Raw genomic sequence first — 18,602 nt, 5'->3', positions numbered from 1 at the left:
CCATACACCAACAAGACTTGACGATCATTAATATATATGCCCCAAACAATGGTGCAGCCACGTTCATCAAACAAACTCTTCTCAAGTTCAAGAGTCTAATAGACCACAACACAATAATCATGGGAGATTTTAACACACCTCTCTCACCAATGGACAGATCTTCCAAACAAAAGTTGAATAAAGAAACCATAGAGCTCAATAATACAATTAATAATTTAGACTTAATTGATATATACAGAATATACCACCCAACATCAAGCGGATACACTTTCTTCTCAGCAGCACATGGATCCTTCTCAAAAATAGACCATATATTATGTCACAGGGCACATCTTAACAATTACAAAGGAGTTGAGATACTACCATGCATTTTATCTGATCATAACGGAATGAAATTGGAAATCAATAATAAAATGAGAAAGAAAAAATCCTACATCACATGGAGATTAAACAACATGCTACTGAATGAACAAAGGGTTACAGAAGACATCAAAGAGGAAATTTAAAAATTCTTAGAGGTAAACAAAAACTCAGACAACATATCGAAATCTCTGGGACACTATGAAAGCAGTACTAAGAGGAAAATTCATTTCATGGAGTTCATTCCTTAAAAGAAAGAAAAGCCAACAAATAAATGACCTCATACTACACCTCTAAGCCTTAGAAAAAGAAGAACAAATCAGCAGCAAATACAGTAGAAGGCAAGAAATAATTAAAATTAGAGCTGAAATCAATGAAATCGAAACAAAAGAAACAATCAAAAAAATTGACAAAACTAAAAGTTGGTTCTTTGAAAAAATAAATAAGATTGATAGACCACTAGCCACGCTAACAAAGAGAAGAAGAGAGAGAACCCAAATTACTAGCTTACGGGATGAAAAAGGCAACATCACAACAGACAATTCAGAAATACAGAAGATAATTAGAAATTATTTTGAAACCCTATACTCTAATAAAATAGAAGATAGTGAAGGCATTGATAAATTCCTTAAGACATATAAACTACCCAGATTGAGTCAGGAAGATATAAACAACCTAAACAGACCAATATCAAGTAAGGAAATAGAAGAAGCCATCAAAAGACTACCAACCAAGAAAAGCCCAGGACCATCCGGATGGATATACAGCAGAGTTTTACAAGAACTTTAAAGAAGAACTAATACCAATACTCCACAATCTATTTCAGGAGATAGAAAAAGAGGGAGAACTTCCAAATTCATTCTATGAGGCCAATATCACCCTGATTCCCAAACCAGATAAAGACACCTCAAAGAAAGAAAACTACAGACCAATATCCCTAATGAATTTAGATGCAAAAATCCTCAATAAAATTCTGGCAAATCGTATACAAAAACATATCAAAAAGATCATGCACCATGATCAAGTAGGATTCATCCCTGGGATGCAAGGCTGGTTCAATATACGGAAATCAATAAACGTTATTCACCACATCAATAGCCTTAAAGATAAGAACCATATGATCATCTCGATAGACGCAGAAAAAGCATTCAACAAAGTACAGCATCCCTTTATGTTCAAAACATTAGAAAAACTAGGGATAACAGGAACTTACCTCAACATTGTAAAAGCTATATATGCTAAGCCTCAGGCTAGCACCATTCTAAATGGAAAAAAACTGAAGGCATTCCCTCTAAAATCTGGAACAAGACAGGGATGTCCTCTCTCACCACTTCTATTCAATATAGTTCTCGAAATACTGGCCAGAGCAATTAGACAGACAAAAGAAATTAAAGGCATTAAGATAGGAAAAGAGGAACTTAAATTATCACTATTTGCGGATGATATGATTTCATACCTAGAAAACCCAAAAGGGTCTACAAAGAAACTACTAGAGCTAATAAATGAATTCAGCAAAGTGGCAGGATATAAAATCAACACGCATAAATCAAAGGCATTCCTGTATATCAGCAACAAATCTTCTGAACTGGAAATGAGGAAAAACACCCCATTCACAATATCCTCAAAAAAAATAAAATACTTGGGAATCAACCTAACAAAAGAGGTGAAAGATTTTTACAATGAAAACTACAGAACCCTAAAGAGAGAAATAGAAGAAGATCTTAGAAGATGGAAAAATGTACCCTGTTCATGGATAGGCAGAACTAACATCATCAAAATGGCGATATTACCAAAAGTTCTCTATAGGTTCAATGCAATGCCAATCAAAATCCCAACGGCATTTCTTGTAGAAATAGATAAAGCAATCATGAAATTAATATGGAAAAATAAAAGACCCAGAATAGCAAAAACAATGCTAAGCAGGAAGTGTGAATCAGGAGGTGTAGCGATACCAGACTTCAAACTATACTACAGAGCAATAGTAACAAAAACAGCATGGTACTGGTACCAAAACAGGCGGGTGGACCAATGGTATAGAATAGAGGACACAGAGACCAATCCACAAAATTACAACTATCTTATATTCGATAAAGGGGCTAAAAGCATGCAATGGAGGAAGGATAGCATCTTCAACAAATGGTGCTGGGAAAACTGGAAATCCATATGCAACAAAATGAAACTGAATCCCCTTCTCTCGCCATGCACAAAAGTTAACTCAAAATGGATCAAGGACCTTGATATCAAATCAGAGACTATGCGTCTGAAAGAAGAAAAGGTTGGCTCCGATCTACATATTGTGGGGTCGGGCTCCAAATTCCTTAATAGGACACCCATAGTACAAGAGTTAATAACTAGAATCAACAACGGGACTTACTTAAACTAAAAAGTTTTTTCTCAGCAAGAGAAACAATGAGAGGTAAACAGGGAGCCTACATCATGGGAACAAATGTTTACTTCTCACACTTCAGATAGAGCCCTAATATCCAAAGTATACAAAGAACTCAAAAAATTAAACAATAAGAAAACAAATAACCCAATCAACAAATGGGCCAAAGACCTGAACAGACACTTCTCAGAGGAGGACATACAATCAATCAACAAGTACATGAAAAAATGCTCACCATCTCTAGCAGTCAGAGAAATGCAAATCAAAACCACCCTAAGATACCATCTTACTCCAGTAAGATTGGCAGCCATTATGAAGTCAAACAACAACAAGCGCTGGCGAGGATGTGGGGGAAAGGGTACACTTGTATATTGCTGGTGGGACTGCCAATTGGTGCGGCCAATATGGAAAGCAGTATGGAGATTCCTGGGAAAGCTGGGAATGGAACCACCATTTGACCCAGCTATTGCCCTTCTCGGACTATTCCCTGAAGACCTTAAAAGAGTGTACTACAGGGATACTGCCACATCGATGTTCATAGCAGCACAATTCACAATAGCTGGACTATGGAACCAACCCCGATGCCCCTCAATAGATGAATGGATTAAAAAAAATGTGGCATTTATACACAATGGAGTACTACACAGCACTAAAAAACGACAAATCATGGAATTTGCAGGGAAATGGATGGCATTAGAGCAGATTATGCTAAGTGAAGCTAGCCAATCCCTAAAAAACAAATGCCAAATGTCTTCTTTGATATAATGAGAGCAACCAAGAACAGAGCAGGGAGGAAGAGCAGGAGGAAAAGATTAACATTAAATAGAGTCATAAGGTGGGAGGGAAAGGGAGAGAAAAGGGAAATTGCATGGAAATGGAAGGAGACCCTCATTGTTATACAAAATTACATATAAGAGGTTGTGAGGGGAATGGGAAAAAAAATAAGGAGAGAAATGAATTACAGTAGATGGGTAGAGAGAGAAGATGGGAGGGGAGGGGGGATAGTAGAGGATAGGAAAGGTAGCAGAATACAACAGTTACTATTATGGCATTACGTAAAAATGTGGATGTGTAATCGATATGATTCTGCAATCTTTGTAATGTTTTGAATAACCAATAAAAAAATAATAAATAAAAAATAAAAAAAAATTAGAAGTCTGGCAAGATGGTTCATGCCTGTAATTCCAATGACTATGGAGGGTGAGGAAGGAGGACTGCAAACTGGGACTATAGCTCAGAGGGGAAAACACCCTTGGGTTCAATCCAAGTACAAAAATAAAAAAATACACAAACACCTCACATTTATGTCAACTATAGTATGAATTTCAAACCAACTATTTAGAGTGTCTATTTTATATTAGCAAGAATTCCTTGAAATATGTACTGTTCTTACCTTTGGATTTGGGAATTAGCTCTCCACAACTGAGTATCCGTACTTCAGCAAATGGTTTGCTAGCTGCATCTGTTTTCTGGTTTTCTATCTCTCTTACAACTTCTTGGCCAGAAATCACTTGCCCAAAAACAACATGATGCCTAAAGAGTCAAATAAAGATGACTAAATAAAAGCTTCTTATTTTAACATTAATTTAAAGTAGGTTATAAAATAGTTGAATTTTTACCCATCTAGATGAGGAGTTGGTTTTGTTGTTCTTTTGGAAGTCATCAGAAAGAAGAATAAAAACAAAGTCAAAGAAAAACAAAGTTAGCATCTCTAAAAAGGAAAAGAAAATAACTACATTGAAAACAAAGCAAAACCCAAACTAATCATATGTTACTTTAACATAACAGAATCATATTACCTTAACTTTGAGTAAAAAAGAATGCAAAATATCTGCCACACAATGTATTCCACGGACCCCCACTGCATTGGGGATTCAGCTCAGTCTTGCTTTTACTGCTGAACTACATACCCAGTCCTATTTATTTGCTTATTTATTTAATTTTGAGTCAGGATCTCACTAAATTGCTCAGACTAGCTTCAAATTTGTGATCCTCTTGACTCAGACATAGGTCACCAACCAGGTTTGTTTATGTATATATGTATGTATTTTTATGCATTCATGCATTTATTATGTGATGCTGAGGATCAAACCCATGCCTTATGTATGCTACGCAAGCGCTCTACCAGTGCTCTACAACCCAGCCCCAACCTGGTTTATTCATTCATTTGTTTGTTTATACTTTCATTCATTCATTTACTCATTCATTTATTTATAGCTGTACATGGATAGAATGTCTTTATTTTGTTTATTTTTATGTGGTGCTGAGGATGGAACCCAGTGTTTCACATATGCTAGGCAAGCGCTCTGCCACTGAGCTACAGCCTCAGCCCAACCTGGTTTATTTTTTAGGTCTTCCTAAATTGCTGAGGCTGAGTCTTGAACTTGTGATCCTCCTGTTTCAACCTCCCAAGTAACTGAAAATTACAAGCATAGGCCAACCACACCTGGATGCACAACGTATTTTTAAAAAATTTGTTCTTTATAGAAAAGCAATACCTACTTGTCAAAAACCTGGATATAAGCTAGGCAGAGTGGCACACAACTATAATCCCAGAAATCTGGGAGGCCAAGGCAAGAGCTGCTAATTCGAAGTCGGCCATAGCAAAAATTAGTGAGGCCCTAAGCAACATAGTAAGAACGTGTCTCATTTCTCTCCTTGTTTGTTTTCCCATTCCCCTCACAACCTCTTATATGTAATTTTGTATAGCAATGAGGGTCTCCCTTCATTTCCACGCAATTTCCCTTTTCTCTCCCTTTCCCCCCATTTCATGTCTCTGTTTAATGTTAATGAATTACAATAGATGGGGTAGAGAGAGAAGATGTGAGGGAAGGGGAGGGGGGATAGTAGGGGATAGGAAAGGTAGCAGAATACAACAATTACTATTAGGGCATTATGTAAAATTGTGGGTGTGTAACCGACGTGATTCTGCAATCTGCATTTGGGGTAAAATTGGGAGTTCATAACCCACTTCAATCTAATGTGTGAAATATGATATGTCAAGAGCTTTGTAATGATGTGAACAACCAATAAAAAAAAAAAAAAAAGAACGTGTCTCAAAATAAAAAGGCTGGTAATGTAGTTAAGTGGTTAGGTGCCCCTGGGTTCAATTCCTGGTACAAAATAAATAAATAAATAAATAAAAATTAAAAGTCAACATTTTGGTGATGTTATTATCTATTTGAATTTATTGCATAAACTGAGTTCTTCCTGAATGTTTATGGTTTATAAAGTTTCTACTGTATGGACTTATCAAAATTTACCAAGCCATTCTATGATTATGGTTTTATGGGGTTAAGACTACTTTTTAGGGCTGGGGTTGTGGCTTAGTGGTAGTGCACTTGCCTAGCATATGTAAAGCACTGAGTTTGATTCTCAGCACCACATATAAATAAAGATCCATCAATGACTAAAAACGTATATAAAAATAACTTGGTGGGGAGGGGAGACTACTTTTCAATTTCAACATTTTAAACAGAACAGGGAGAGAGAGGTGGGAATAGTCAGATTCGGATAGCCTTCAGACATATTCTGTTCATCCTGAATAGAAATGATCCATATTAGTGTTCACCACTTTAAAAAAAAAATTATGAATTCATTTATTTTATTATTTTTACAATACTAGGGGTCAAACCCAGGGCTTTGTGCATGCTAGGCAAATATTCTTTTTTCTTCCTGCTAATTTTAGATATATATGAGAGTAGAATGTATTTTGACATATTATAAAGGGAGTATAACTTCCCATTCTTGTATCTGTACATGATGTGGAGTCACACTGGTTGTATATTCATACATGAACACAGGAAAGTTATATCTGACTCAATCTACTATTCCCATCCCCCTTCCTTTCCCTTCATTCCCAATGTCGTCTAATCCAACGAACTTCTATTCTTCCCCCTAGACAATTTTTTAATTAACTGACAATGTTTAAATTTTTAAATTATTTCACCAAGTGCCACTGCGTTTGCCTACAATCCAAGCTACTTAGGTAGAACAGGCAGGAGAAATCCAAGTTTAAGGCTAGCCTAGGTCATACAGAGATAACTCCCAACTCCGGGAAACAAACCAACAAAAGGGTAACCCAAGGGACACTTTCACATGAAAATCCAGGCTTGGAGCCTCTCTGCAATACTTGAAAATTGTGATACCTGGCACACAGCAATAACTGACCAGAGCCAAGGGTTTCTGTGTTCTTTAACATGTGAATTAATAGTTTAGTTTCTTGTTCCAACAGGCTAATTTATGTCACTTGCCTTGGTAGGCTTGAGTTTGTTACTCCTGATGTAAATTTCCAAGTTGAAGAAAGAAACCTGGATAAAAATTAAAGTTGTGGTGGCATGGTACTGCAGTCCCAGATACATGGGAGGCCAAGACAGGAGGACCACTAAAGCCCAGGAGCTCAGACCAGTCTGGGGAGCATAGTGAAAGCCCCCATAAAAGAAAAAAACCAAGACAAAATCAAAACTTAAAATAAGCATATTTTGGCAAATGAACTTCTTGTCATCCATTTTCCCCCTAGATTACCTTTAAAGTCATGTAGTGAAGAGGGCTGCTATTTGGTTATATACCAGAGATATATTGGAATAACAGATTAAAGATAATTTTAAAAAGAAACTTTATTGAAAAAGGCATTGGGTATGTATGCAACTGAATTTACTGTTCTACTGTATTAGTTATAACAATTTTATTGCTAATTACAATAATAAAATAGCATGCCAGTGATCCCATTTACTCAGGTGGTTGAAGTAGGAGGGTCACAAATTCAAGGCCAGCCAGAGTAACTTAGGAAAATGCTGCCTCAAAATAAAATTTAAAAGGCTGGATGTGTAGTTCAGTGGTGGAGTACTTCCCTAGCATGCATAAGGTCCTGGATTTTCCTTAAATAACTAAATATAGGATTACCATCTAACCTGGGAGTATAAGCAAAAGAACTGAAAACTGAGCAGGGCACCGTGGGGCATGCCTATAATCCCAGTAGCTCAGTAGGCTGAGACAGGAGGATCAAGAGTTCAAAGTCAGTTTCAGCAAAAGCTAGCCCCTAAGCAACTCAGTGAGACCCTGTCTCTAAGTAAAATACAAAACAGGGGCTGGGGATGTGGCTCAGTGTCCACACTCAAGTGTCCCTGAGTTCAATTCCCATTATCCCCCCACTCAACCCCCCAAAGAACTGAAAGCTGAGAGCACTAGTGTTCACTGTAGTATTACTCACATTAGATAAAAGGTAGAAACAATCCAATGTCCATTAACAGATAATGGGACAAATATGATATATACATAGAGTGTTATTCAGCCATAAGAAGGACTAAAGTTCTGAAAAATGCTGCCATGTGAAAGAACTCTGAAAACACGCTAAGTGAAACAAGTCAGATACAAAAGACAAATATTGCATAATTTCACCCAAATTAAATATCTACAATAGGCAAATTCAAGATTAGTAGTTATGCGGCTATGGGGAAAGGAAAATGGTAAAAAAAATGTGGCATAATAAAACAGCTCTGGAAACAGATTGTGATGACTGCTGGTAACACTGGGAATTTGATAAACATGCCTGAACTACACAGTTAAGTGTTTAAAAGGCCTCTCAGTGTCTTGGGAGGCTGAGGCAGGAAGACTGCAAGTCAAAAAAGTGGTTAAAAGGCAAGCTTTACAGTATACATAATACAGCAAACTTTTTCTTTTTTAGGGGGTGCCAGGGATTGAACCGAGGGGCACTTAACCACTGAGCCACATCTCCATCCCTATCCGTGTTTTGTATTTTATTTAGAGACAGGGTCTCACTGAGCTGCTTAGGGCTTCACTTTTGCTAAGGCTGCCTTTGAACTCACAATCCTCCTGCCTCCAGAGCCACTGGGATTACAGGCATGAGCCACCTGCAAGGCTTTTTTTTTTTTTTTTTCCTTTTAAAATTAAAGCTTGGGCTAGGAATGTGACTCAGTGAGAGTGCTTCCCTAGCATGTATTTGTCCCTGGGCTCTACCCAGTGTATGGGTGAATCCACAAATACATAATCTGTGAATTATGAGGCTCAATTGTTTTAACTTTCATAATTATGGAGAGATACTCTATGTAACATAAACATCTTGTTTCTAGTTAATACTGTCCCACTAAGTTTAGTATCCATAGAAGATTCTTGCCTTAATCAATTATTACTGTGATGATTACAAAATGGTGAGTTTTCTAACTTCAACATTTCTTTTACGTTTATTAGTTGATGTTTTACTAGGAACGAGCTTTTCTCTTCTCCCTTGTTACTTATTTATATACAGTACTTCCCACTTAATCTGTAGGGACATGTTCCACAATTCCCAGGGGATAACTGAAATTGCAGATAGTTTTGAATCCTACATATACCCAGTAAATGATTTTTTTCATATAAATATACCTACCCTATGGTAAAATTTAATTAAAAAATTAGGCCCAGTAAGAGATTATCTCTGTCACTCAAAATATCTTACTGTACTCATCCTTCCTCTTGCAACAATGAGATGATACAATACCTACACAATGAGATGAAGTGAAATGAATGATGTGGGCACTGTGATGTAGCATCAAGTTACTACTTCAGGGTTATGCAAGTACTACAATAACTTGACAGCTAATCTAATTATCAAAGAGACCACTAAGTAACTAACAAGTAGGAAGCATATATAGTATGGACACAATGGACAAAGGGATGATTTTTAAGCCAAGTAGAACAATGGGGATTTCATCAAGTCAGTCAAATTTCAAATATATATATTGTTTATTTCTGGAATTTCCTATTTAGTATTTTCAGGGTGACTGTGGGTAACTTAAATTATGGAAAGCAAAACTACACATAATGCAGGACTACTATGTATCAGTATGGACTCCTGGATTCCTACTTTATTTGAATATAATCTAATAATAATATTGTTGTTATTGTTATATTTTATTTTTGGTACTGAGGATTGAATCCAGGGGCACTTAACCACTGGGCCACATTCCAGTCTTTTCATTTTTTATTTTAGAGGTAGGGTCTCACTAAGTTGCTTAGGACCTTGCTAAATTGCTGAGGCTGGATTAAACTTAGGATCCTCCTGCTTCAGCCTTCCAAGCCACTGTGATTACAAATGTGCGCCACTGTGCCAAACCTAATAATATTATTAATTCTGATGCTCAACCTGTAATAAATTGGCCAATAGAAATGTATTTAATCTGGCTCTCATGTCCCCTTGACAAATATACATTATCTAAAAACTTGAGCAGCACTTTTCAACTCCCCTGTTCAATAATTCTTTCTTCTTCCTCATTAAACAATTCCCTGCCTTTATAGGCTTCTCTCTGATTTATTAGTAACCAATGGAAGGCACATCAAGAGAGAACAGAAAATGGGATATGTTAAACCATCAAATTATAAATACTTACATGAAGAATTGTGAACCATTTGTATCTTTCCCTCTGTTGGCCATTGATAAGAGAAATTCTTTGTTGTGTTTAACAGCAAAACTTTCATCTATAAAGAAGTAAAGTTTTCAGTTACATTATAAGCATACAATAAGGATATAAGAAAAAAGCATATGAAATCTGAAATAAAATTTCACCTGAATACAAAAAGTAAAGATGAAAGCTATTAAGTTCAACACTCATATGCTTATAGTTTTCCAAGTGATTTTTACATCAATAAAAAAGACAGAAAACATAATTTGTGGGAAAACTAGCCAAATCTCATAGTATCAAAAGGATTCTTAAGTTGGGAACGGTGGTGCATGCCTCTAATGCCGGTAGTTAGGGAGGCTAGGACAGGAATGTGAGTTCAAAGCCAGCCTCAGCAAAAGCAAGGCACGAAGGAACCTCAGTGAGACCCTGTCTCTAAATAAAATACAAAATAGGGCTGGGGATGTGGCTCAGTGGTAAAGCGCCCAAGTTCAACCCCAAGTACATGCCCCCCCAAAAGAAAATTAACCATCAGATTAGTTGAAGATAGTTGTACATTAGTATATATATATATATATATATATATATATATATATATATATACACATGTATATTATAATAAATAATCTAGTTGAATCAATAACCAAATGAATAAAATGTAAACATTTTTACCTTCAAAAAATCCTCCATAAATAGATTCCCCTCCTCGTCCATTTCCTACAAATGAAAAATAGACTCAGAATTCTCAAGACAGTGAACTCTTTGAAGTTGCTACCTAAACCAACATACTTCCTACAAAGTAGTGTGTGAATGATTTTTGAATCAAAGGACCAACAGCAAATTATAAGATATTAACTTTATATCAGCAATGACAAGATCCCAAATTACCTTCTTTCACTTATGATGCTGTAATAAGAATGTGATAAAGCATATTAAGATTCTTGGAAAAAACAGTTTTCAGATTCTAATGATGACTACACAGTTTCTTCAACAAGAATTAATAACATTTTTTTTCAAAGTGTCTTTAGAAATAGTTTTAAGCTGGGTGTGATGGTGCATGCCTGTATTCCTGTGACTCAGGAGGCTGAGGAAGGAGGATCTCAAGTTTAAGGCCAGTCTCAGCAATTCAGCAAGCCCCTAAGCAAAATATGAGAGATTTGTCTCAAAAAATAAAAAAGGGCCAAGGATATCGCTCAGTGGTAAAGTGCCCCAGGTTTCTGAAATCCCTGATATCATGAAAAACAAAAACAAACAAACAAAAATACCAAACTGTAGTAAGAATTCCAAATCAAAAACAGCCAACAGATTTAGAGATGAATACAGTTGTTATATGTCTAATCCCAACTACTCAGAAGTCTGGAGCAGGGGAATTTCAAGTCTGAGGCTAATACCGGCAATTTATCAAGATCCTGTCTGAAAAATGAAATAAAAAGGACTGGAGTGTAGTTCAGTGGTAAAGCTTTTGCTCAGTAAGCATGAGTCAGCCCTCAGATTAAAACCCAGTTACAGAAAAGAAGAAAAAAAAAAAGGGAAACTATTTCCTATGTGTTTTCTTCTTTCATGCCATTCTATGAGTACTTCTACAATTTGACCAAAGACTAATTGGAATGAGAATAAAGTCAGACTTAGACTTCTAAGGATTTGTCTAACATTAAGATCAATGACATACAAAGATTTTAAATATGTGGTTTTCTTCTGAGGGAATCAAGGTCTCACCTTCACTGAAGTCACCACCCTGAACCATAAAATCCTTGACAACTCTGTGGAAGAGACAACTCTTATAATGCAATGGCTTCTGAGTTGATTTCCCTGTCCCCTTTTCACCTGTAGTAGAGAAGAAAAATTAGCAGGATACCTAGTAAACACAAAAATCAAGGAAGTAGTATTAAAGCAAAATTACTTATGAAAGCTTTTGCCCTGTAAAATATAACTACTCTTGTATAGATTTCTTTAAACTACAGAACTTTCACTCCCTTCCAGGAAAAAAAAAAAAAAAAAAGCATTTATCATTTTAAAAAGCCATCCACATCCACATTTTTCGGGCAAGTGCAGAAATCAATCTCAAATAAAATGCACTATAACTAATATTTCTAAGAATTATTAGGGCAACCGAAAATGTGAACAAACCTGTACAAAGACACCGAAAGTTCTCACATGTTTTGGGACACACATCAGAAAATAATTCAAAAACAACTCTTCCAGCTGAAAAAGAAAGTATTTGGTTTAAACTTCTTTACTAATTTAAAGTATTAAATACTAATTTTTAAATGTTAACTAGGAACATTAATATTCTTACCAGGTTGATTGTTAATGGCGATGTCAAAAAAACAACGAGGACGCTGAACTTTTATTCCCATTGTTCCAATGCAGACTAAAATAGAAAAGATTTTTCCTGAGTATTTGACAAAATAATTCCATGGAACAAAAATCAGAAATATGAATTGAATTATTTTTATATGTATTTCCATGAGGTAAATCATATGGATTATTAATGCTCTCAGAGATTAGATTGTGTTTTGTGAGAATAGAAAAGACTTCAAAGGCTTAGCCATTATCATACAATCAAATTTATTTTATCAACCAAATATAAGATTGCCAGCACAAACAGAAAATTGTATTAAGTTTGTATGACAACTGAACTGACAGGTAGATTACCTTTAAATTGAAAAAAGAACACCAACAAGGGCAATTGATTCAATTCTTTGCTCCTAGAAAGCAAAAATGAGAGTTCTGATTAAAACATGAGACTTAATAAGAAATAAAAATGGCTGGGGATATATATGCTCAATAGTGGAGCTGCAAGTATTGTTGGTAGGAGGAATTCTAAACACCATCAAAAATAAATCATCTATAAAGAACAAAGTAGAATTTTTGTTTAGGTACTGGGGATTGAACTCAGTTGCTTAACCACTGAGCCACATCATAAGCCCTTTTTATTTTGAGACAGGATCTCTCTAAGTTGCTAGGGCCTCAATAAATTGCTGAGACTGGCCTTGAACTTATAATCTTCATACCTCAGCACCCCAAGTCGTTGGGATTACATCTGTGAGCCACCACACTGAGCAGGGTAGAGTATTTTAATAATAGTAATATATGGTAGATATAAATGCTAAATAAAAGCACAACAATAAGTTTCACTCATTACATGAGGCTACTTTTTTTTTTTTTGGTACTTGGGAATGAACTCAGGGCCACTTGACCACTGAGCCACATCCCCGGCCCTATTTTGTGTTTTATTTAGAGACTGGGTCTCAATGAGTTGCTCAGCTCATCACTTTTGCTGAGGCTGGCTTTGCACTCTCAATCCTCCCATCTCAGACTCCTGAGCTGCTGGGATTACAGGCGTGAGAAACGGTGCCTGGCGAGGCCAGTTTTTAATCATGAGCAATTGCCTTTCCTGATGTGCTATTATAGACATACCAATGAGGATTATACTGTGTACCAGGTTTATCTACATAGCAGATACTTATTTTTAATAGAACTTTTTTTCTGGTAATGCCCTGATTTTTAAAACTTGAAATTTTGAATGTAATATCTGATGGGGGTAGGGAGTTTAAGGTGAAGAACAGATGAAACAAAGCCAGTAAGTTAAATAGTATACAAACTGACAATAAAAATGACATTTTCAACTTTCAGAAGCGACTAACTAAAATGTATATGCTTTTATGAAAATGAGTATATCTAAACTAAGCTGGTGGCTCAGCAAACAGTACACTATATTTTAGGCCCAGGGAAACTCTAAGATTTATAGGCTTTATCCTGTGTAGATCTCTCCCCTGGGCCACCCCCCCACCCTGCCAGCTATGAACTGAACCTAAGGTCTTGCTCATGCTAACCATGTGCTTTTTTGCTTAGCTATATCCCACTCTCTTAATTGAAGTTTTTACTGAGACAACTGTAGATTCACATGCAGTTAAAGGAAATAATAGACAGATCCAGTATAAACTTCACACAGTTTCACCCTGATATAGTCTAGATAAACATTCCCCAAAAGTGCTTATATTATTAAAGATTTGGTCCCAGGGTGGTGCTGCTGGCAGGTAATGAAGCATTTAGGAAATAAGGCCTAGGGCTGGAGATGTGGCTCAGCGGTAGCGCGCTCGCCTGGCATGCGTGCGGCCCGGGTTCGATCCTCAGCACCACATATCAACAAAGATGTTGTGTCCGCCGAGAACTAAAAAATAAATATTAAAAAAAAATTCTCTCTCTCTCTCTCTCCTCTCTCTTTAAAAAAAAAAAAAAAAGGAAATAAGGCCTAGTGGAAGGGGATTGTGAGACTCCAGCCTCTTGTCTTTTTCTCTTTGCTTCCTGGTTGATGGGTATAAGCACTTCTGTTCTACCACTTGTACTTACGCCATGTCTTATCACAGGCCTAAAGTAATTCATGCCCTGTCTTGGACTGGAACCTCTAAAACCATGAGCCAAAATAAACCTTTTCCCTTTACAAATTAATTATCTCAGGTATTTAATTACAGTAATGCAAAGTTGCTTAATATACTCCTAATGAGAACATTTTGCAAAATCTTTATATCATAGTAAAACTGAGGCTGATACAACCTACCTATCACCTATCTTACTAACATGTCCCTAGTTTAACTTACATTTAGTTCTACACAATTTTATCATTTGTGTAGGTTCACATACTAACCCTTATCAATTTTACATAAACCACAAGTCAGAGCATTCAACAAAAGCAATGGAAAAGTAAGGGATGATAACCTCTTTGTCCAAATTACCAACAATGACAAAAATGCAAATTATATGTATTAACCTATTTGTTTAGTGTTGTTAATGTGAATTAGGGATTAAATTATATAAAAGATTATTTTGCATTTGAATTCAGTCAAAGTATTGGTATATTCACTTTGGAATTACTGCATGGAAAAATATCATTTTCTCCTAACTTTCTCCATCTCAAAATTCTAACAGATATAATGGATAGTGGTATTGTTTTAAATAAAACAAAGGAAACAAAAAGATATCTTTCAAATCCTCCAGAATTCTACAGACACAAATTTTCTTCTTTTTTATTTTTAGAGAGAAAGAGAGAGAGAGAGAGAGAGAGAGAGAGAGAGAGAGAGAGAAATTTTTTAATATTTATTTTTTAGTTTTCGGTGGACACAACATCCTTGTCTGTATGTGGTGCTGAGGATCGAACCCGGGCCGCACGCTTGCCAGGTGAGCGAGCTACCGCTTGAGCCACATCCCCACCCCAGACACGAATTTTCTTTAAAAACAAAACCAAAAAACCTAACCAGGCGTGGTGGCACATGCCTGCAATCCCAGCGGCTCAGGAGGCTGAGGCAGGAAGATCGTGATTTAAAGCCAGTCTCAGCAAAAATGAGGCTCTGTCTCTAAGTAGCTGGGGATGTGGCTCAGAGACAAGTGCCCCTGAATTCAATCCCCAGTACCAAAACAACAACAACAACAAAACCTAGCAACTTTATAGTGTCCTGCTAAATTTGTTGCAGTATGTCTTTATGTATATAGTATTTTGCTTGCTGTATATTTGGAATTGAGAATACTATGACTCCACAAATATGAGGAAACTATCCAATCTTACGGGAAAACATTAAATTACTACTTAATGGCAGTATCCAATTACATTTTATCTTCTAAACAATTTTTGTAGGCCTTCTTAAATTTTCTACTTTGAGGATGAAGAAAGAGCCAGAAACAGAATTTTTTATACTATTTTCCTCCAAAGAAACTTCTATAGCTTTTTTTTTTTTAATTACAGTGTCACAGGTGGTGATTTCTATTCATATGTGTTTAGGTACAGTACTGCCAAAAACATGCCAAACTTCTTACTATTACTCTTAATACCTTATAATAGTATATTCTTAAAAACAAACTCCAAATTTGAAAATGAGGCAAAAATGATTAAAGCTGAAAAAAAGAACTCCATTTGCCCATAACCTTTCAGACAAAATCTTTGATGATTTATGTTTTTCAATTCCTAGATAAAATGTAAACAATCTTATATTTGTAGGACTTGGAAAATGGAATGACTATCACAACTAATTTATGGAGTTTGAATAGGTTGGGGCTACTAGGATAGTGATTTATTCTGTTCCTTGATCTGAATGAACACTGTGTACAGGCAAGTTTACTTGTGAAAAACGTTGAGCTATGTGCAGGAATTTCTGTACTTTTCAGTATACTGTCATTATTTCAATAAAAAGCTTATTTTGTTAAAAATAATAAATATATCTAAAACAAAACTCTTTATTCTCCTCCTACCCTCATTCCCTCAAATAGACAGTAAACATTATTCCTGTCCCAGATGATAAGTCTGTAAACTTGGTAGTCATCTTTGTTTTCACTCTCCCTCACACCTCATTTTCCAAACCATTTAAATATAGATGGCTCTAACTTCAAAAACTATGCTAAATAGGGGCTGGGTTTGTGGCTCAGTGATAGAGCACTTGCCTAGTACATGTGAGGCACTGTGTTTGATCCTCAGCACCACATATAAATAAATAAATAAATAAATATTAAAATGAGATTTTTTTTTAAAAAGAGTGCTTTAAAAATTATCCTAAATAGTCTATCTTTACAAATATAGTCCTTCCTTATCTGGACTACTGCAACATCCTCCCACCTAGTTTCTGTTTTTTTATTTTTAGTCCTGTACTATTACCCACAGAATAACCAAAATGAAATGATTCTTTCAAATCATAAATTTTAGCCAGATGTGGTGGCCCATACCTATAATCACAGATGCTCAGGAGGCTGAGGTGGGAGGATACCAAGTTCGAGGTCAGCCTCAGCAAATTAATGAGCCCACTAATTTGAGCCCATGTTTAAAAAAAAAAACAACACTAAAAAGGGCTGAGCATGTAGATCAGTGGTAGAGTGCCACTGGGTTTTATTCCCAGGATTGGAATCAAATAAGTAAGGTAGGCATGACAGTACACTCCTGTAATCCAGGAGACTCAGGAAACTGAAGCAGGAGGATAGAAAGTTTCAGGCTCAGCAACTTAGTAAGACCCTAAGCAATTTAGCAAGATCCTGACTAAAAAAAAAAAAAGTCTGGAAATGTAGCTCAATGATAAAGCATGCCTGGTTCAACCAAAGTAATTAATAAACGCATATATAAATAAAATTTATCATGTCTTTTAAAACTCTAATGTCTTACAATCACAATTAAAATGTTTTCCATGGACTTTAAGGCTCTAAACAGTACTGCCCAACAGAAATATGAACCACATATGTAGTTTTAAATTATTTTAGATACCATATTTTGAAAAGTAAAAACTAGTTAAATTCTGTAATGTATTTTATTTTAACTCAGTGTATCCAAAATATTATCAATATATAACTGACACAAAAATATAATTAAGATATTTTACATTCTTTTTTGTACCAAGTCTTAAAAATCCAGTGTATATTTTATACTTTCAGTGTATCTCAATTCAAGCTAGCCTCATTTCAAATGCTCTGTAACCACAAGTAGCTCATGGTTAATGTATTACAATTACATAGTCTAAATATTTTATCTCTTATTGACCCATACAACTTTACCCCCTACCACTTTCTTCAACATTACTTCAGTCACACTGGTACTCCCGCTGTTCTTCAACTATCCCATGACCTATTTCCTTGTTTTTTCCTTTATTTACTATTCCCTCTATGTGGAACAAGCTTACTCCAAATTTTCACATGGCTCATTCCCTCATTTAGGTTACTGCTCGGGTAGCACCTTCTCTTCATAAAGGCCATCCCTGACTATTCTATCCAAAATAGTAACACCCTTTTCTTCTGCTTTATTCTCCCCACCCACCCCAGTTAACTGGCACTTTATTATAAATTCAAGTGTAAAAAAAAATCTTTATTTTGTTTATTTATTTTTATGTGGTGCTGAGGATTGAACCCAGAGCCTCATATGTGTAAGGCAGGCGGCTCTGCCACTGAGCCACAACCCCAGCCCCTAAATTCAAGTTTTTATATCAATCTCTAGTCATAAGAATATAAGTTCTATGACATGACAGACTTTAAGTCTTAGTCCCCTCTTCACCCCCTAGTGCTGCAAACAGTGCTGAGCACATGGCAGGTAATCGCTATTTATTAAATAAACGAATAAATGTGAGAGGATAAGGACAGTAAGGCTCCAACATTAAAACAATAAAAATGGAAACTCCCCAAATATATCATAATGGGAGAATAGCTGAATAAATTATGATATGTACATGTTATTTAAAAACTATTTGGCAGTTCAAAAGTGGTATATAACAGCCAGATATATCGGGGGCTGGGGATGTGGCTCAGCGGTAGCGCGCTCGCCTGGCATGCGTGCAGCCCGGGTTCGATCCTCAGCCCCACATACCAACAAAGATGTTGTGTCTGCCGAGAACTAAAAAATAAACATTAAAAAAATTCTCTCTCTCTCTCTCTCTCTCTCTCTCTCACACACACACACACACATACACACTCTCTCTCTCTTTAAAAAAAAATTAAAA

General features: G+C 36.0%; 1 protein-coding gene across 4 annotated transcripts in view; it reads right to left on the bottom strand.

The window, feature by feature from the left end:
• Ppig (peptidylprolyl isomerase G) overlaps positions 1 to 18,602 on the bottom strand; it is a 61,510-nt gene that overhangs the window by 28,392 nt on the left and 14,516 nt on the right. For 2 of the 4 annotated variants that reach the window (XM_026389518.2, XM_026389519.2), the window contains exons 2-9: positions 12,796 to 12,848; positions 12,437 to 12,511; positions 12,268 to 12,342; positions 11,857 to 11,964; positions 10,813 to 10,857; positions 10,132 to 10,219; positions 4,366 to 4,395; positions 4,140 to 4,279 (exon numbers count right to left, since the gene is read on the bottom strand). In XM_026389518.2, the coding sequence (XP_026245303.1) occupies positions 4,140 to 4,279; positions 4,366 to 4,395; positions 10,132 to 10,219; positions 10,813 to 10,857; positions 11,857 to 11,964; positions 12,268 to 12,342; positions 12,437 to 12,497 (547 nt within the window). In that variant the 5' untranslated portion in view covers positions 12,498 to 12,511; positions 12,796 to 12,848. Of the gene's footprint in view, positions 1 to 4,139; positions 4,280 to 4,365; positions 4,396 to 10,127; positions 10,220 to 10,812; positions 10,858 to 11,856; positions 11,965 to 12,267; positions 12,343 to 12,436; positions 12,512 to 12,795; positions 12,849 to 18,602 lie in introns of those variants that run through there. The other 2 variants (XM_026389520.2, XM_077802740.1) reach the window with 2 other exon arrangements.

Source organism: Urocitellus parryii, chromosome 1 (genome assembly GCF_045843805.1).
Source record: "Urocitellus parryii isolate mUroPar1 chromosome 1, mUroPar1.hap1, whole genome shotgun sequence".
NCBI lineage: Eukaryota > Metazoa > Chordata > Mammalia > Rodentia > Sciuridae > Urocitellus > Urocitellus parryii.
The sequence above is the reverse complement of the archived record's forward strand: the minus strand, read 5'-3'. Positions and strand labels throughout refer to the sequence as shown.